Here is a 21,107-nt window from a genome sequence, read left to right as displayed (position 1 = left end):
CATATTTTGTGTGCTTTTTATCTGAGATTAAACCAGCAACATACTGCCTCTTTTATATGCTTTTGGACTTTAATTTATGTGATCATAAGAATTTGCTCATCTTCCTTTCAGAGATGAATTATCCCAATCATGTTCAGACATATTGTCATATAAACGGACATGAGAAAGCTTCATAATGGTGGTAATTGTCGTTGGCCTGTAATGTGTTCATGTTATTGCGTACTGTAGTTCATATAATTTACACAGGAGTTATGTGCTGTAGGGTTTTGAAGCTGACACCATCTGGTGGTCACAAATTAAACACAACACTAAACGAGTCATATAACATATGTATTCACAGAATTAAAATATGTGATGCATCTTAATTAATTAAAGACAGTTTGAGTAAATAGTTCACACTGGTAGATACTGTGACCGTCCAACACGGTCACTCTACTGGACAGTTTGTCCACCAGCGTTACGGAAGCCGAACATGACCAAACCGATCACCCGGCTTGATTGCGAGGCATGCGATCTCTGTCACCTACCAGCTAGCTCACATACCACACAGATCCACAGGGATCAGAACTTTGTCTTCAGTTACACATATCTCGCAGTCAAATTGTATTTAATGTTAATCGTTAAAGCGTGACTGCACTTCTATCTATAGAAATATAGATCTAGCTACCACACCGGAGTGACCAGGTAAAATCTTTCGCGGTACTTTCAAGATTATGCTAGGTAGCCATGCTAATAGTAGCTGCCGGGAGATGGGATGATATGCGACTGTTATGAGTATTAATGCGCTCTATTTGTTGCTTTGATTACAAACGATACTTCCACAGTGCAACATGACGGCCTAGTAGTTGACGTTAGATAGCGCCTTGCAGCTGTGTTACGTGTGGACCTGCTACGTGTGAGGTATCTTACGCTAAGCTAGCTGGCTAGCTGAGAGAGTCAGGCGTCTGGGCCTCATGTGGAATGAGGCTGTTCACATTGCGGTAGATCGGTGCTCCGGATAAGAACGTATTTATGCGACGGTTACTGACTAACTAGCTCAATGGACGGCTGCGTAGTGGCGCTTTTGGGGTTCATGATGCCATCAGAAACGGAAAAAACATTAATCTTCATCAACGTTGTAACGGCAATGGAAACAGTCGTTTACAATCGGTGCAATTTAGTTTACAACAGTTAACCGTTATATCGGTCACGTTGTTGCTATTAGTAACTGCATCGATCACGTGCTGGCTGGTACTGCGTATTTTACGTTACTTCAGGGTTATTTCAGTCGTAACGTGCGGAGTGCTGAGGTCACAGGTGGGGCCAACGGGTCGTGAGAACCAGCATATTGTAGTACGTGCTTCCTAAACAGGTTGTTTGTGTCCCGTAGGATGGAGTGGCAGCCAGATGAACAGGGTCTTCAGCAAGTGCTTCAGCTACTCAAGGACTCTCAGTCCCCAGACACAGCAACACAGAGGGCTGTGCAAGAAGTATCCTTATATCTCTCTCTCTCTCTGTGTGTGTGTGTGTGTGTGTGTGTGTGTGTGTGTGTGTGTGTGTGTGTGTGTGTGTGTGTGTGTGTGTGTGTGTGTGTGTGTGTGTGTGTGTGTGTGTGTGTGTGTGTGTGTGTGTGTGTGTGTGTGTGTGTGTGTGTGTGTGTGTGTGTGTGATGTCAAAATGTCACACAGGATAACAAGGTTTGTGACAGTGTGTGCGTTTGCTATATATGGGTGTGTGAAAGGTTGAACTCCTTAACATAGCTTGCAGAAACTGGAGCAACTTAATCAGTTCCCAGATTTCAACAACTATCTCATCTTTGTCCTCACAAGCCTCAAATCTGAGGGTATGTATGTGCATGTCAAATATGAAGATTCTGACGTGTCATTTACTAATTAACCTTGCTTGTCCCCTGCTAATATTTCAGTATCCTACCACCGTTTTCCCATTTTAAACATTTCTTTGTCCTCGTCCTCTCCGCTGCCTTCCCCCTCAAGACGAGCCCACTCGCTCTCTCAGCGGTCTGATACTGAAGAACAATGTTAAGGCTCACTACCAGAACTTCCCTACCAATGTGGCTGACTTCATCAAACGAGAATGCCTCAACAACATCGGAGACCCTTCACCGCTTATCAGAGCTACGATCGGTAGGTGTTTTACTGAGAAAGAGAAATCTAGTGTTTGTGAGTCAGACTACTATGTAGGTGGTTTGACTTTTGGAGTTAATGCAGCTGTGTGGGAGGGAGCGCTGTATTTTTAAGCTGTATTGAATGATTGCATGCAATGATGGTGGGTTATGATATTACTTGCATATTTTTAACTTCTTACCGTTCCACTCCCCCACATATACTTTTTACAGGGTCAAGGTCAACAGTATGCCAACTAGAATTGGTATACATTATCTGTAAGCTGGAAACCTGAAAATGAATGCAGCTCAGCATTGTTTGTCAAGTTGTTCTCGTCATAAATTATATATAAATAAATTAGTTCATTAAAATTAATAGGGAACAATTTCTGTAAAAATTGCATTTTTTGGCAACTAAATTTCAGCACTTATGCTCATCAAAATGTATTCTTTGGGTTTTATAGTTTTATTATGATACCTTTTCTAGCTTTAAAACAGTCTGCTCCTGCCCTCTGAAAGAATACATGTTGGTCGGCCAGTGGTCGGATCGCTAACCGGTTAAAGCCTGATTTGTCCTTGTATAACCTTTCTATTATCTATCATAAAGGTATCCTGATCACGACCATCTCCTCTAAAGGAGAGCTGCAGACCTGGCCAGAGTTATTGCCTCAGCTCTGTAATCTGCTCAACTCAGACGACTATAACACCTGCGAGGTGAAGCTCACCTCTCTGCACACACTAGTAGCTTTGCATTGTTAATGTGATAATCAGAGATTGGTTGATTGTTACTTTGTCTGTAACATTGTTTCTTTATGATTCTTCTCCACCTCAGGGTTCTTTTGGAGCGTTGCAGAAGATCTGTGAGGATTCATCAGAGTTGTTGGATAGCGATGCTTTGAACAGACCCCTTAACATCATGATCCCCAAATTTCTACAGTTTTTCAAACATTGCAGCCCCAAGATCAGGTCAGATAAACTCCAGTCTTTAGTCTTCCCATTTTCATTCTCCCTGTTAGAATCATCATTCTAGATCTTCCTTGTTTGTCTCTCTTTCTCAGGTCACATGCTATAGCATGTGTGAACCAGTTCATCATCGGTCGAGCTCAGGCTCTGATGGATAACATTGACACCTTCATTGAGGTGAGTGTGACAAAAGTATTTGCTGGTTCATTTCCATTGTTTTCATAACTTGCTTCCTTACTTTTAGCTTCTTTCAGATATGAGTGTGTACCAACGCATCCATCTTATAAAAGGCTATGTAAGAAGTTGCCTTTTAAAGTAAAAAAGGAGAGATTGTTTACTGCAACATGATGCTGAACTATTGTTTTATCATATCCTTGAGGTCCTTCTCAAACACTGACGAGATGTAAATGCTTATTAAACCGATTTAAAGTGCACTTGTGAAAAGTTGCTTCTATTAATTTTAGGGTCCCCTTTTTCCCCACCCTATTTCTTGTCTTCCCTCAAATGTGTTGAACCTGAACATCTCTCCCTTTTTCTCTATGCCACGTCTCTTTCGTATTCAGAGTCTGTTTGCACTGGCCGGGGATGAGGACAGTGAAGTGCGGAAGAACGTTTGCAGGGCTCTGGTCATGCTGCTGGAAGTTCGCATTGATCGGCTCATCCCACACATGCACAGCATCATCCAGGTGAGGGTGGGACTTGATCTCACATGCAATTTCAAACTGACAATGTATTTCCTACTCCTCCTCTTCCTCCTCCTCCTCATCACCTTTTGTTGTCTGTCACCAGTACATGCTGCAGCGGACCCAGGACCCAGATGAGAACGTGGCTCTAGAGGCCTGTGAGTTCTGGCTTACTCTGGCTGAACAGCCCATCTGTAAAGAGGCCCTGTCTGGCCACTTGGTCCAGTAAGTACTGACAGGCCAACAGGGTTGACACTTGATGACATGGAAGTGTTGTATTCATTTTATCTGACAAGTAATGTGGTCTGTCTCTTCTTACAGACTGATCCCTATCCTAGTGAATGGGATGAAATACTCTGAGATTGACATTATTCTTCTCAAGGTGAGCCACCCTCGGACACATCAGATGTTCCCAGCTCCTTGTGTCTCCTGTGTCCATTCTGTATTCACCTTTCTTTCTCTCTGTTGTCCTCCAGGGCGACGTTGAAGAGGACGAGGCAGTTCCTGACAGCGAGCAAGACATCAAGCCTCGCTTCCACAAGTCCCGCACCGTCACTCTGCAGCACGAAGGAGGCGAGGACGAGGAGGGAGAGGACAACGATGAAGACGACGACGACGACGATGACACACTGTCTGACTGGAACTTACGTAAGTTACAGAAACCGGCTTTAGTAATCTTTTCTGGTGACCACGTGGCAGACTTTTAAATCCAAACCTTTTTCACTGAGGTTGTGCAGGACATCACACAAGTGCAGTTAGTTAATTAAAGGGAACATATTATGTAATAACAGTAGCTGGCATCAATGCCAGCACACAAACAAAAGAAAACAAAGGATGTATTTACACTGTATTTACCAACCCTAAAACAATCCCTCCCCAGTCACTGCCAGCGAGCTATACATATGGATATCCATTTGTCACTCAAAGGACTTGCATTCTTAAAGGTATAATATGCAACAATTTCCTAAAAAACAATGTCTAGACTGATACAAAATTATCATTCTCAATCATCACTTATGCCCCACAAGAAGTTTGTGGTGTTGTCTCCAGATGTTCTTATTATTTTTGCTGTGGTCCCCTCCCCCGCCCCGATTCCACACAGCATTATTACAGTTTCAAAGTTCCCTCACGCTGATGGTTGTTTTCCCCTTTCAGGGAAGTGTTCAGCCGCGGCTCTGGACGTTCTTGCCAATGTGTTTCGTGAGGAGTTGCTTCCCCATCTCCTGCCCCTACTCAAAGGACTGCTATTCCACCCTGACTGGGTCATCAAGGAGTCAGGCATCCTTGTCCTTGGAGCTATCGCTGAGGGTGAGACGTGACACAGACCTGCTATTGAAATGCAGTGTTGAGCTTCTGATGTTACTCTTGGCAAGAAAGTTAATATGCATATTTCCAAAAATGTTGGACTTTTCCTTTTTAGATGTATGAAACTGTTTGTTCTTCCAGGCTGTATGCAAGGAATGGTACCATACTTGCCTGAGCTTATCCCGCACCTTATCCAATGTTTGTGCGACAAGAAGGCCCTGGTCCGCTCCATCGCCTGCTGGACCCTCAGCCGCTATGCCCACTGGGTGGTCAGCCAGCCCCCCGATGCTCACCTCAAACCCCTCATGACTGAGCTGCTCAAACGCATCCTGGATGGCAATAAAAGGGTACAGGAAGCAGCGTGCAGGTACAGCTTTGTTTTTTCTGTATGTTCGACTCTACTGTGTATTCTTACTTTTTGCTTGTGCATCTTTCTAACCCATCTCGTCTTTCCTACAGCGCGTTTGCCACCCTGGAGGAGGAGGCGTGTACAGAGCTGGTGCCTTACCTGAGCTTCATCCTGGACACGCTGGTTTTTGCTTTTGGGAAGTACCAGCACAAGAACCTGCTCATCCTCTATGATGCCATAGGAACACTGGCGGACTCTGTGGGACACCATCTCAACCAGTCCGTGAGTACAAAATGCACACATTTACACATCCCTGTTTTCAAATGTAACGTATTACAATAAGCAGTTAGGGAAACAAATTAATCTCAAGCCAAAATCACACGTGTGTCTTCAGGAGTACATTGAGAAGCTGATGCCTCCGCTGATAGCCAAATGGAACGAGCTGAAGGACGAAGACAAAGATCTCTTCCCTCTGCTCGAGTGTCTGTCATCTGTTGCCACGGCGCTGCAGAGCGGCTTCCTCCCCTACTGCGAGCCCGTCTATCAGCGCTGTGTCACCCTGGTACAGAAGACTCTGGCTCAGGCCATGGTGAGCCACACGCACAAGGACTCTGCAGAGGCAATTCATGTTTTTCATGCTTTACATAAAATAAACTTAATTCCCTCGTCCAATTTCTGACCGTTTCTCTCCACCTTCTCTTCTGTGTGTGTGTGTGTGTGTGCGTCACAGATGTACAGTCAGCAGCCAGACCAGTACGAAGCACCCGACAAGGATTTCATGATTGTGGCTCTGGATCTTTTAAGCGGCTTAGCTGAGGGACTGGGAGGCCACGTGGACACGCTGGTGGCTCGCAGTAACATCATGACGCTGCTTTTCCAGTGCATGCAGGTGAGCAGAGCCTGTGTGTGTCTCTTAGTTTGACCTTCAATCATTTCTTTTTAAATTTATTTCGTCGAGTCCTTCTTGCATTTTAGTACATTAAATTAATTTGGCAGAAACTTTTGCGTTGCCTTCAAACTCTGAAGGAAAAAGAGTTGGATGTCAAATAGGACAAATAGGAAGTTCAACTAACTAATGAACAACCTAAAGGGTGTTGGAGAGCTACATCACAAGTGCTTTTTATGGTACATGTATATTTTTCATCAGGTAAATTAAATTACAGAGTGTCTGTTTGTCAGTAGCCACATTTATAATATAGTTAAGAGTTTTTTTGCTGCCTTTTTTTTTGTTGTGTTTTACAAGCACAAATACATTTTTGTAGTAGCTCATATAGATGTGGTAATGGATACGTTTTACTTCTAACCTTTTCTGTAATTCACTCATTTTGATACTGATGACCACACAACACAGCTGCTGTCTCTAACCTGTATTTCTATTTATTTTATCTGCAGCTCGGTAATGACAGTTCTTCACAGTATTTCTGAGCCGTGATTGAATTTCATACCTTTTTATCTGACAACATAAAAATATGTGAATGGAATGAATGCATTTAATATTTTGAAAATGTTAAGCGCCAATATGCTGTTGGTTGTGTCCCACTGAACAATTTATTCTACTCTGTTAACAGTGTGTTTTCACATTTGTCTTTGTCTCTCTGTCTCTTTTGTCCCAGGATACGATGCCTGAAGTAAGACAGAGTTCATTTGCTCTCCTGGGGGACTTGACCAAGGCTTGCTTCCCTCACGTCAAACCGTGTATTGGTAATTATCTCCCTAAATCTCTCATTCACATACAGTCCATAATATTCCATCGTCTTCTGTTTTTGTGTCTAATGTGATATTTTGTATTATGTGCACTTCCTACAGCTGAATTTATGCCAATCCTCGGGACAAATCTGAACCCAGAGTTCATTTCTGTCTGCAACAATGCTACCTGGGCCATTGGAGAGATCTGTATGCAGATGGGTGAGTTGGAGCAAATACATTTTTTACCTGATACAGTTAAGTGCTTCTGCGGTTGAATATGAGATGCAGTGAATTGATGTGTCTCTCTATCAGGAGTGGAGATGCAGCCGTACATCGCTATGGTTCTGAACCAGCTAGTTGAGATTATCAATCGACCCAACACCCCCAAGACCCTGCTGGAGAACACTGGTAGATGGATGCACAGATATTTTCCAATACCTGTTTTCAAAGAGATATATCTTTCATATACAGTATTAGGAGTGTAAGGACTGACGGGGCATTCAGTGTCATGATAGTGCACACACTCTGTTCTAACAGCCGTCCTGACTCCTCTTTCTTTTCCTCCAGCAATCACCATCGGGCGACTGGGCTACGTGTGTCCTCAGGAGGTTGCGCCCGTGCTGCCACAGTTTATCCGACCCTGGTGAGGGAACATCAATACTCTTTGTCTTTGTCTTTAATATAAAATGCTATGCCATCTTTGTGGCGCTATTTAAATGTACAACATCTGCACAGTTGCCCTATATCACAACACATGTTCGGTCATCCTCTGGTCTCACCACATTGTCTCTTTTCCTCTCTCTTTCCTTTCTGCGCATACTTTGTTAGCTTTTCCATACTTGCAAGACACATTTGTGGCAGTTTTTTGTCCCCATCAGGCAACATGCATTGATTTCTGGGTTAATTCTTCTCCTTTTCCCCCATTTGCTTTTTTGTGCGATCACATTGCTGCAAACAGCATTACAAGGGCTGCAGTATTGACATTCTTTAAATAAATTCTTGAAACGATTGGAATCAGCCAGCAGTGAGAATGAAACACTGAAGTCTGTGGGTTTTCTCAAGCCTAGAAAAAAGACAAAGGTCCTCCCACACAGAAAGACGACGACAGGCTGTTACCATCTTACTTTGTTTTTGCTCACTTCTTCTCATTTCATAAATATTCTCTCATTAATTAAATAAGAGAGTTGAATTCTAAGTAGTGACAGCGTCAAGTCTAACAGCTGCTGATTGGTTAATATTGCGTGCGGCAGGTGCACGTCTCTGCGGAACATCAGAGACAACGAGGAGAAAGACTCTGCCTTCCGCGGGATTTGCATGATGATCGGTGTGAACCCAGGAGGTGTGGTGCAGGTGAGACATTTGCCCTGTCGTCATTAAGTTATGGTTTTCACAGTCTTCAAAAGGCTTTAAACCTGCAGATGCTTTAGGGCTTGCTGTTGAAACCTTGCCTCTTCTTCCTCTGTTTATTCAGGACTTCATCTTCTTCTGTGACGCAGTGGCCTCCTGGGTCAATCCTAAAGACGATTTGCGAGACATGTTCTACAAGGTGAGGAGCTCTCTTAGTGACACGCAATAGTGTGTTGATTAGGGCAACGGGGAGCCGCAGAGTCCAGGTCATATTGAGGAACAAGTTCTTGTTTTCCCGCAACCAGTCCCATCCAAAGGCTGATTTGAACTCACCCTGACATCATCTCACTCCTCACTCTCCTCTCTCCCTGCTATGTGAGTCACTGAGGTGTAGAGATCTCAGGCATGTTTTCATCTCAGCAACAAGGACACTGCTCTTGTTCTGCAGAGAAATGAACTGAACATTGTTACTCTGCTTCAGTTCAAAGTGACAAAGATTGTCACCTAGTAAGGAAGATCCACTGGGCACACGTATTCTTCTCCCAATGCTTATTTGATGATTCCTTCTCTGGCTTGGTTGGAAAAGCTAGTCCTGTTTGGCTGCTTCTTGACACCACCAGCATTTTAAAACAACACTTTCTTTTCTGCAAAAAGAAATGCTCGGTACGCTGAGGGGTGTGAAAAAGTGCCGGTGTTCGACCTAGGAATCGGTATGCAAAGGCTCTACAATTTTAATTTAACATTTTTATTTATCCTGAAGGAAATTCTTGTGCCAGATTTTGATCAAAGATTACAAAAGAAGAAAACCAAAAAACAATAGTATATAAGTGTAAAAGAAGTAACACTGACACCATTGCAAAATAGAATATCAATAAGACTAAGATAAATATATATAAATTCAACTAAAATAAAAATGTAAAGTAGAACAATAAAGATTAAATTCAAGAGTAAAATTCTATGGTGTATAAGACTTAATACTAACACAAGTGCCCAATAGAGACAAAAATAGAAATGAAATATCGAGCAATATATTGAGATGGATATTGTCAATGATATTGAAAAGAAGTAGAAAATGATATCGCACATGAAATTCAAATGTAATATTGCACGATGTTGACAATGTGCCTGAAATTAAAATACCCTCCATCTTTTGTCCTTTTCCAGATCCTGCATGGTTTTAAGGAGCAGGTTGGGGAGGAGAACTGGCAGCAGTTCTCAGAGCAGTTCCCGCCACTGCTGAAGGAGAGACTGGCAGCCTGCTATGGCGTTTAGATTCTCTACACCCACCCAAGAGGTAATCCCACACATCGTTAATTATAAAAATCATAAAATAAATATAAAATCATAATCCAAAGGTTTACAAATGTTCTTCCTGAAGTAAACTTATTGTGTCTGTCCTTCTAGGTGAGCCAGCAGGAGGAGGGTGAATGGGAAACTCATCCATCTGTGTATTGCACTGCCCTGATCTGGGGGGAGGGAGAGGGACGCTATTGGCCGCTCCCCCTGACGGACGGCCCCCACGCCCTATGTGTTTGTCCATAGAGGGAGGGTGGGCGGGTGGGGAGGGTGGGAAAGAGGGACTCCTCTAGATTAACTAGGCAGGGACCCGACACAGAAAAACTAACTGGTAGGGACAGATAGAGAGGGACAGAAAGAAGGACATGGAGGAGAGATGGAGGCATAGACAAGTTGGGAAAGAGGGAGGCAGGGAGAGAGACCAGCAGAGAGAAAGTTCAGGGAAAGAGAGGGAGGGAAATCGTTACAAAGCAGGGAAAAGGAGCCACAGAAAGGTCTGCCACTGGGAAACTGGGACAGTTGAGATTGTAATGGGATTGTTAAACTCAAGAGTAGCCGATAGCTTGACCGACAGAGACAGACCAAAACAGACTCACACATACACTTGCACACGCTGCACATGCAGTACATAGAACTGACTGTGGGTGGCACTATTATTTAGACTTTTTGAGACCTACTACATGTATTTAGGGACAGGCAGGCAGGGGTCTAAACTCTGTTCATTTTCTGGGTGATATCTTTCTTTTCCGGGTAATATGATTCAATATCAATGACTTCATCTGTAGTCACTGAATTCTACTTAGCTGTAAGATAATCTTGCTATCCGCCTCTGTTTCCTACCTTTCATTTTCAGTGCAGCTTCACAGAGCTATCCATCTTTCAGACATACTCCTGTCACATTTTCTACCTGATCGAGAGAGAGAGAGAGAGAAAAGAATAGGAGCAAGTGTCTTTCCTCGTGGCTTCACAGAAACCATTCCTCAAGTAAGGGAGGATTAGGGCTAACACATTTGTTTTCTGACCAGAGGGGAGGAAACAGTAGAAAGAAAAATCACATCCTTAGTTGTCCTCTTTTGAGGTTTTGTATGTGTGTGTGTGTGTGTGTGTGTGTGTATGTATGCATGTGCAGTTTGTAAATCCTCACTTCGGCATTCTGTGTTAACGGTGTGTGAAATATGTATTGTTTTTGATATGGTACCGAGCTAAAACTTGACTCCCACCACAATGTCCTTGGCACCTGTTAACTATGACCAAGTGTTTGTGCGTGTGCGTGTGTGTGTGTGTGTGCAAGCAAGAGTGAGTGTGTGTGTGTGTGTATATGTTTATGTCTACATTCGTACTGATGTCCATTTGATGCCATATTGATATCTTAAGTAAAACAGTGATTGGCAATGTCATTGTGATCTTTATAATGTTTTAAAAATGGTCCATATTCTTTTTTTCTTTTTTTGTTTTTGCTGCTACTGATAATTTTTGTTTCAATAGTGGACTTAAATTCGCACAATTAACGCAAAAAAAGATATTGGAATTAATGCTATTTTCAGTGACTGTTAAGTTGTTTTTGCACTTTTATTTTATTTACCTATTTTTGTTTTTGTATGGACTTTTTTTTAACCTCACCCATATGATATGTCTTGACCCTAATGTCAGCGTTTGTCATACTGTGTTGCACTGTGAAATTAAGTGTCTTTGACTGGCAAAAATATTCCAATACTAAATGGCAAATAAAAACAACTCTGTGAAACTGGGACTAATCAGCACTTTTACAATGACTAACTTTGCCATATTGCTGAGGTGTCTGGTACACGTGTGTGAGATCATGCATGTGTGTGAGATCCTGCATCAGTAGGTGTGCATGAGTTTGGCCTATGAGCATGTTTCAGATAGTTAGATGGCTTTCGTGTGTGATGTGTGCACAGTAGGGGTGCAAAAAGGTTTAGTTTGAAGGGGGTGTAGCCTGTCCAAGCCTACTTTGTGTGCATGCACTGTGTATGTGTTCACAGTATGTGTGAGACTGTGTGTGTGTGTGTGTAAGATGTATATTTCAGAGTAATATGATTGCCCTTTACACACCAACACACCACCTCAATTCACTAAAGGAGAGCACAATATACCTAATAAAGAAAAGAGCTAGGACACTGCCAAAGAGCAACCCACAATAATGTAGAGACAAGCTGCTGATTCAATAATCAATATGTGCATCATCATGATGATGAAAACGTTCAGGCAAAGAAGGGCTTTTCAGAGTAATCATATAATAGGATTTTGCCAGTAAAATGGACTACAGGGATTTCTATTTTTTCATTGATATTCTTGGTTTTCTAGCGTGTAGACATTTGGAAATAATCAAGAGATAATCAAATCCATCATCCATCACTTCAATACAAGACAATCTGAGCCCCAGTAGTTATTTCTCCACAGTCTCCTTGTTCAAAGCTTGTACGAGAACAGGTTTTGGTTGCTTGTTAATTTTTTTTGGGGGGGGGGGCAACTGATGTTGCAGTTTTTGTAACTGATGGATCAGCATATATTTTATTTGGATGGTAGTAATCTGCTTTAGTGACAGATTCATTATTGCAATGAGTTTGAAGAAAAGAAGGGTGTGACTGCTTTTTGAATATGACGATGGGAACAAAGGAGGGATGACAGGAGATGATTCATTATTATTAATTATGTTTATTTACTAAGGAGCATGATATTGTTGCAATTTGGTAGACAGATTTTGGTACCTTTTTTGTGTGGGTTTCTTTTGCCAGTCAATGGAAATATAATCCTTTGAGCCTTTTCTATGATTTATAGTTCATGTATGTAAAGTCTCCGGGTTCTTTAAATAAATCATGTGGTGCATGCTGAAGGCCAGATGTTAGAGTTGCCAGTCTGGTGTCTTTTTAAAAAAAGTTGCTCACTCAGAAGTAACTTATTTATCACCTCCAACTGCATTTTAAATACTTCATAATATGTGTTTTCTCCGAAAGCTGAGCTGCCAGCTCCTGCAGGTCCAGTCATGGGATATCACTGAATATATGACTGAATCCGCCATGTGCCCAGATCACCATCACAGAAACTGAGTAATTAGCTCAAGTAAGAAAGGATGATCAGAATCCATCATTTCTTACAGGAAGAGGCTTTGATGTAGTCTAAATGTGAAGGAACATTTTGATGCAGAGCGCCAAACAGTAAAATCTGCAAACGCATAATGCTGTCTTCTCATACAACTTGTAAAACACACCATCACTTGCCTCAGAATACAGCCTCCTGATATTGGCATACGTTCCAGTGCTTCTTCTCAAGCCTACAGATGTAATACTGCAGACACTGTGAGAAGGTCTTAGTTTAACAACAACAGCCCGGTGAGCAGCATTGCAGCTAATAACTTCACCGTAATCGCATGGCAGTGGTAGAAAGAAAGTATCAATTATTTATTTTTTACTACTCTGATAATGTTGCAATGTTACTGTCTGTTTTTGTCTATTATTCTAGTGTAAGTACTGGTTTAATGTTATATGTTGAGGATGAATATACAGTAGATACGGAACAGAAAATGTAAAGAGAGGCATTACAATCACAATCGCCCCTTTTCTTATGAATGCAGAATTTACTGTGGTGTCAAGTCAGAATCCATAATACAGCATTCAATAAATACAAGGAAGGTTTCAAAAATGTATTCTTACTTTACATTGTTTTATATGTAGACCTCTTATGTAATTCTTCAATATTATTTGTACTGTGTTAAGGAAATGACATTACAGATGGTGTCATTTCAACATGAACCATTTTATTTTTTTTAAAAACTGCATGCAATGTTGTGATGTTCTGAACACCTACTGTGCAACGCACCACCTAACTTGATACAGATGTGAGTTAAAAAGGAAGTTGCCTTGTGCGCGGATTTAATGTAACGGTTATGGCAAATATGTCCGATTTAAACAAAGATGGTAAAGGTTTTTATTTTTACTTTATCTGAGACTGTTTTGTAAGAGGTTTTGAAATTAACTTGTGGTGGACCTCTGAGCAGGTCACATGACAGGAGGCAGCTTGTGTATTCCTCACGAAGTTGTGTTTGATTGACAGTTAACCTGAAGATTCCGATTGCCATGGTAACGGCCTATGAGCGATGTCAAAGTGCGTGTGATTATAGGAAGCGCGTTCTTCTGTTCTCAGAATCATCCACGGTCACTGGATAAGTTAGAAAAGTATTATTTCTCCTTTCACTCAACGACATCTCGAAAAAAAAAACTTCAAACGGCGAGTTTTTCTATGTGGACCCTCAACTTGTGATCAAACCGACTACTCTTTCAAGAAAAGGTGAGGTTTTTTACACTTTCGAGAGTGGGTTCAATGTATTTTACCAGAGACTTTCTGAACCTCCAAAATACACGATTGTTATGCTAACATTGCTAATATTTTTAATTATTAGTGTATATTAATCCACTAGGACTGACTTTTTGACTGTCGTGACCAAGGTTCAAACATGTTTATCTCAACCAAAGCTGCGTTCCGGTCGGTTTTATAGAACCGACCGTCGGCATTAACCTAGTTAGTTAACGTTAGTAGTTAGCTAGCTTAAGTTAAAATACTGAGAAACTACTAATAAAACATGACGTTTGTTTTTATTAAATATGACATCTAGCTAGGTGATACAGATCATAAGCGATGCACGCATGACAATATATGTAATCCTTATTAATTTAACATTTTCATAATTCTCCCAATACCAACAATCTTGTGATGTTTTTCATATTTAAGAAGGCTATTTTACACATTCATAAGTGTGTCAATTTTATGTCACTGTGTCCCAAACATTAACACGATGAGCAGTAGAATGAAACAACTGCAAAAATATATTCTTTCATTAAAAAAAACCGCCAATATGAGTACGGTCATCTCATGTGGGCAACTGCGCATGCTCAGTCTAGAAAGACGGCATTGTGTTAGTGTTAGCTAGCTAGCTGTACTGGAGACATTCTTTAATAATAATAATAATACATTTTATTTGTATTGCACTTTATATTTTAACATTCTCAAAGTGCTACAGAGCAGAACAATAAAACAAGAACAATTTTAAGATACATTTAAAATAAATTTCAAAGCAGAGCTATAAAGGGACGGGGCCTTTACTTTTATTGCCTTTACTGGCAATAAAACACGTACAAAACGAATAGTTAACTTAATGAAAACATGGCGAATATAATATAAGACCATTTTCTATCCAAACAAATAAAGCCAGCTCAACTTGTATGTACTTTCCCAATTAGTTAACACTATATTGTCCACAGAAATTCACAGACACGTTACCTAGTCTTTTGCGTCTATTATTCAGCGGCAGGTGCACATTTACAACAGAAGTGGCATAGTTTTCCCATTTAGCTTGATTTAACTTGAACCTTTTTCAACTATGTTACACATGCAGTAAGTGAGCAAGTCAAGGAGTTATGTTTGGAGATGACAAATGACAGAAGAGTAAAACGTTTCACAACATTTCAAGACGCAACTGTTCTGGATAACAGGAGAGTGACAGAGACCACTACTGATGAGGCAGGAGTGCCTTTGTGTCTGCACAAAAACAAGCACCACATGAAATGGTAGTAGACAAGAGAATGGTGCATAAAGGACTGGTGTATACCGGCAAAAGCTATACCCTCAGTAAGAGATGCAGAAACTGTTTTGCAAAGCTCAGCGATGGTGTTTATGGGGAAATTCAGAATATTATATCCCTTCCTTCAGAAGAAGGTACAGAAATTGTTGTATTTTTCAAAAAGCTTCATACACATACCTCCTTTCCTTTATCACAAGGTTATGGGTTTGTGTCACATATACGACTCGTTAGTGGAGCATTATTTTCTCCAGTGTGTCCGATTCCACTTGACAGGTTAGAGCAGAAATGCATGATTTTAAAAACAAGTGATCAGATGTACATTTGTGACTTTCCAAATTCACATGAGAGAGACTAGTCTAACTAGACTGAATCAAAGATGGTCATTCTAGCTTGCATTCATTTTTAGTTGGCTGATTAGTTTAGGCTTAGCTATGCTGGGATGTACAGATGTGGAGAAATGTGCTTGTACCTGTGCTGTCCTTGGTGTAATGTACTGTACTGTGTATCATTTGACAGCCAGATAAATGTCATCCAAACATCACACCATTGAAGACTGTCTGCTTCTTGAAGGGTGAAACTAAATCATAAAAAAACATAATCAATTCTCTGCTTGCTTTAACATATACAGATGCATGCAATGTAGATACATTAATTCAATCTCTAACATGAATTACGGTTTTACAGGCTTTATGTATTAATTGTGTCTTGTAATATGTATTCAGTCATATGTTTGTTTATCTAGTTGTAACTTTCATGAACTCTCACTGGCCTAAGAACATGTGTGGTCATTAACAACAGTAATTCAGCAAGCTTCTATAATACACTTTAGAAAACGTAATATTGGTCACAGTATAGAAAACAATAAACAAACTCGTATTTCCCTCTTGAGGATCACACAAGTCCAAACCATAGGATAACTGCTCGCCAACCACTAAGTTATGAACATTATTGCTCTCGTACAATATTCACGGTTCACTCAACGCTGACAATTCTTTTCTGCATTCCTCCAATGAAACAACCGCAAAAATATATTCTTTCATTAAAAAAAAAGCGCCGATATGTCTCTGACTTTTAAACTGAATTTTGTACCATGTCCAAAATTAGTTCTATTCTTGAAAGAATGAATGTAGTTTTGGTGTATTTCACTGTTTCCTTGTCGCCTGCTTAATGTCCGTCACACACACTGTTAAAGAGACGTATGTCCTCCGATTTGTCAAATATATACTTTTCGGTTTTTAATCAATGTCTTAACAACACTGTAATACAGTTTCCAGACTAATTTCTAACGGTCTATAACTGGACACATACACATGAATGACACATAATCATAAACTCGTCAAGAAACGATATGACAGCAGGATAAACAACATGATCCACATGATGGAGGATATTTAAACCTGTAACAGCTGCTGCTGAAAACCAGAAAGAAAAGTTCTAGATACGGTCAGATTGTCAGTTAGGACGAGTCCTCAGAATCGGCAGCTGTCGGTAATTTCTCTGCACACTGGGCGCTTGTTTTTCCTCTCTCTACCTCCACGACTTGATGGTTATGCAACACCCGGCCCATGTAGCTATTTCGTATATTGTGAATCTGCTCGGTGTAGTAGTACTATGGGTGGAGCCCTGGGTAGTTTTAAACGTGATGGCGCTATTACCTCTTCTTACAAATAAATATAATCATTCGTACAACCGTTGTTCTCTTATTCTGAAAACTGAAATAACTGGCGGTGCCTCTAATATAATTAAGGAAGTAAAATAAAAGGTCGATGACTCTTATTAATCGCTACACGCGATTGGCAACACAACATTGTTTTACACTATAACATTTGGTCACAGTATAGAAAACAATAAACAAACTCGTATTTACCTCTTGAGGATCACTGCTCGTGAGCCACTAAGTTATGAACATTATTGCTCTCGTACAATATTCACAGTTCACTCAACGTTGATCATTCTTTTCTGCATTCCTCCAACACATGATACCTCTTAATAGGCTTAGTCCCACCCCTCTGATTGAGAATGAGATTGGATTGGCAAATAGTTTCAGGACAACCCAATTAAAGCGAAGATAACAAAGATTGACATATAACTCTGCTAAACAATTTTGGCTGTTGGACAGAAGGTATATACACAAACACTGCTCAATTGCATGAACTCTAACCTTTGAACTGTAAAAATAAGCTCTCCTACTTCTATACTTATCCACTTTTAAGTTAATTTTTAGAAAACTATTTACATCCTGATGTCTAAAAGATTATTTGTAGACGGGGCTTCAGTTAGTTGCTGGTCTGTGCCCACGAGAGGTCACCGAGGCCACATTGCAGCCTGGTGCGTCCTGCCTAGTGCGTCGGGAGCGTTTCAAATGCGCTTTTGGTAATTTGCTGTTCTCTGGGACCGCTAGAACTGATTTTAACGTATCGGTCTCCAACACGCCTTATTCTGCAGACTTTATTCTGCACAGCTGCGATTCCCGCCAACATACTGACACAGCCACTTGCCCACCGTGCCGTCTACCCCTCTCTACTGGACAATGGAGGTAGCGGGACTCTGGGACGGAGTTTACATGTTCTCCACCGAAAAACATGTAGGATTAGGTTATAATGTAATGTAATGTAATAATATAATGAATATAATATACAATCTTTTTTATTTTCTCACGTGCAGATTGCCACCTGACGCTTTTTAGAGAGGGTGTAGACCTGTGCCTCCAGTATGTACGATTCCCGCCAACATACTGACATAGCCGCTTGCCCACCGTGCCGTCTACCCCTCTCTACTGGACAATGGAGTTGGCGGGACTCTGGGACGGAGTTTACATGTTCTCCACCGAAAAAACATGTAGGATTAGGTTCTAATGTAATGTAATGTAATAATATAATGAATATAATATACAATCTTTTTTATTTTCTCACGTGCAGATCGCCACCTGACGCTTTTTAGAGAGGGTGTAGACCTGTGCCTCCAGTATGTACGTACGATTCTCGCCAACATACTGACAAAGCTGCTTGCCCACCGTGCCGTCTACCCCTCTCTACTGGACAATGGAGTTGGCGGGACTCTGGAACATGTTCATGTTTTTCATTATCTGATATTAATTCAAATTCATCATTTGTACATTTGCAGGTCACTTGCAAACAGAAGCACACTAGAGAACCATGTCGTGAAAACATAACGATCCTTCATCATGACTAGCATGTTATCTGATGCTGTAAGCTGTTAATATTATAGGCAGGAGTCCGTGCTTTGTTACCTGCTAAGTGACGTGGCTGAGGCTGATTATTTGGTTGGATGTAGTGGTGGCAGAATAATTTAGTTCTTTAACTTAAGTAGCATTTTTACACTGTAGAAATGTACTTAAGTAAAAGAATAATCAACATAATGTATCAAAAGTAAAAGTCCATCCATCCATCCATTATCACCCGCTTATCTGTGGTCGGGTCGCGGTGGCAGCAGGTTCAGCAGACCGACCCAGGCTACCCTCTCACCCGCAACACTTTCCAGCTCATTCTGGGGGATCCCGAGGCGTTCCAAGGCCAGCCGGGAGATATAATCCCTCCAGCGTGTCCTCGGTCTTCCCCGGGGCCTCCTACCAGTTGGACGTGCCCAGAAAACCTCTAATGACTAGATGCCCGAACCACCTCAGCTGACTCCTTTCGACACGAAGGAGCAGCGACTTGACTCCAAGCTCCCCTCTGATGTCCGAGCTCCTTACCCTATCTCTAAGGCTGAGCCCGGCCACCCTACGGAGGAAGCTCATTTCGGCCGCTTGTATCCGAGATCTCTTCTTTCGGTCACGACCCAGGGTTCGTGACCATAGGTGAGGGTTGGAACGTAGACCGACCAGTAAATGGATAGCTTTGCCTTCCGGCTCAGCTCCCTCTTCACCAAGACGGACCGGTACAGCGCCTGTTTTACTGCTGCAGCCGCACCGATCCGCCTGTCGATCTCCCGCTGCACCTTACCCTCACTCGTGAACAAGACCCCGAGATACTTGAACTCCTTCGCTTGGGGTAGGCAGTTTGCCCCCACCTGGAGGGAGCAATCCGCCGGTTTCCGGCAGAGCACCATGGCCTCAGATTTGGAGGTGCTAACTCTCATCCCTGCCGCTTCGCACTCGGCTGCAAAACGCCCCAGTGAATGCTGGAGGTCACGGTCCGAGGAGGCAAACAGGACCACATCATCCGCAAACAGCAGAGAGGCGATCCCGAGACTCTCCGCCCCCTGGCTGCGCCTAGATATCCTGTCCATGAAGGTCACGAACAGGACCGGTGATAAAGGGCAGCCCTGGCGGAGGCCAACACCCACCGGGAACGTGTCTGACTTACTACTGAGGATACAAACACAGCTCCTACTGCAGGCGTACAGAGACCGGATGGCCCGTGCCAATGGGTCCGGCACCCCATACTCCCGCAGCACCCCCCACAAAAAACCCAGAGGGACCCGGTCGAAAGCCTTCTCCAGGTCTACAAAGCACAAACTCCCAGGACCCCTCCAGTAATCTTGAGAGGGTAAAGAGCTGGTCCACTGTTCCACGACCGGGACGGAATCCGCACTGTTCGTCTTGAATCCGAGGTTCGACAAGCGGTCGGAGCCTCCTCTCCAGCACCCTGGCATAAGCTTTTCCCGGGAGGCTGAGCAGTGTGATACCACGATAGTTCGAGCACACTCTCCGGTCCCCCTTCTTGAAGATGGGAACCACCACCCTGGTCTGCCAGTCCATGGGCACTGTTCCCGACCCCCATGCGACACTGAAAAGGCGTGTCAACCAAGACAGCCCAACAATGTCCAGCGCTTTCAGCATCTCAGGGAGGATCTCATCCACCCCTGGCGCCTTGCCACCAAGGAGCTTTTTGACTACCTTAGCGACCTCTGCCAGGGATATGGGTGAAACCACCCCAAAGTCTTCCGGCGCTGCCCCCTCTCCGGGGGACATGTTGGCCGGGTTTAGGAGTTCCTCAAAGTGCTCTTTCCACCGCCCGACGATGTCCCCAGTCCGGGTCAGCAGTTCCCCCCCCCTGCTGAGAACAGCCTGGGGTAGACCCTGCTTTTCCTTCCTGAGCCGTCGGATGGTTTGCCAAAACTTCCTTGAGGCCAACCGAAAGTCATTCTCCATGTCCTCCCCGAACTCCTCCCATGCCCTAGTTTTAGCCTCCGCGACCATCGCAGCTGCAGCCCTTCTGGCCCGCCGGTACCCGTCAGCTGCTTCAGGAGACTCCTGGGCCAGCCAGGCCCGAAAGGCCTCCTTCTTCAGTTTGACGGCTTCCCTCACCCCCGGTGTCCACCACCGGGTTCTAGGGTTGCCGCCACGACAGGCACCGATGACCTTCCGGCCACAGCCCCGAGCAGCCGCGTCCACAATAGAGGCTTTGAACAAGGTCCACTCGGATTCCATGTCCCCAGCCTCCCTCGGGATTTGTGAGAAGTTCTTCCGGAGGTGGGAGTTGAAGACCTCCCAGACAGGATCCTCTGCCAGACGTTCCCAGTTCACCCTCACTACACGTTTGGGCTTGCCAGGTCTTTCTAGCCGACTCCCCCACCATCTGATCCAACTCACCACCAGGTGGTGATCAGTTGACAGCTCTGCTCCTCTCTTCACCCGAGTGTCCAAGACATACGGCCGCAGATCAGATGATACGATTACAAAGTCGATCATTGATCTCCGGCCTAAGGTGTTCTGGTACCAGGTACAATTATGAGCCACCTTATGTTCGAACATGGTGTTCGTTATGGACAAACTGTGGCTAGCACAGAAGTCCAACAACAAAACACCATTCGGGTTCA

The 21,107-nt window shown here is 42.9% G+C and overlaps 1 protein-coding gene across 2 annotated transcripts; it reads left to right on the top strand.

Annotated features, from left to right (window-relative positions):
• Nucleotides 1–434: 434 nt before the first annotated feature.
• Nucleotides 435–11,480, top strand: LOC117731262 (transportin-2). Of its 2 annotated transcripts, none has more exons than XM_034533502.1 (24): nucleotides 435–684; nucleotides 1,370–1,469; nucleotides 1,747–1,822; nucleotides 1,974–2,123; nucleotides 2,709–2,815; nucleotides 2,934–3,067; nucleotides 3,160–3,241; nucleotides 3,628–3,750; nucleotides 3,854–3,972; nucleotides 4,069–4,129; nucleotides 4,224–4,395; nucleotides 4,903–5,055; nucleotides 5,194–5,419; nucleotides 5,512–5,683; nucleotides 5,796–5,990; nucleotides 6,132–6,290; nucleotides 7,015–7,102; nucleotides 7,208–7,306; nucleotides 7,400–7,495; nucleotides 7,655–7,730; nucleotides 8,338–8,437; nucleotides 8,559–8,633; nucleotides 9,599–9,728; nucleotides 9,839–11,480. In XM_034533502.1, exons 2-23 carry the CDS (start codon nucleotides 1,371–1,373, stop codon nucleotides 9,704–9,706), a joined length of 2,670 nt encoding a protein of 889 aa, XP_034389393.1. In that variant the 5' UTR covers nucleotides 435–684; nucleotide 1,370; the 3' UTR covers nucleotides 9,707–9,728; nucleotides 9,839–11,480. The 2 variants fall into 2 exon arrangements, with proteins under 2 accessions (XP_034389393.1, XP_034389385.1); XM_034533494.1 differs by having other exon boundaries at nucleotides 473–684; nucleotides 5,796–6,020; nucleotides 9,839–11,479.
• Nucleotides 11,481–21,107: the final 9,627 nt, after the last annotated feature.

The sequence above is a fragment of the Cyclopterus lumpus genome, chromosome 1 (genome assembly GCF_009769545.1).
Source record: "Cyclopterus lumpus isolate fCycLum1 chromosome 1, fCycLum1.pri, whole genome shotgun sequence".
Lineage (NCBI taxonomy): Eukaryota > Metazoa > Chordata > Actinopteri > Perciformes > Cyclopteridae > Cyclopterus > Cyclopterus lumpus.
The sequence above is the reverse complement of the archived record's forward strand: the minus strand, read 5'-3'. Positions and strand labels throughout refer to the sequence as shown.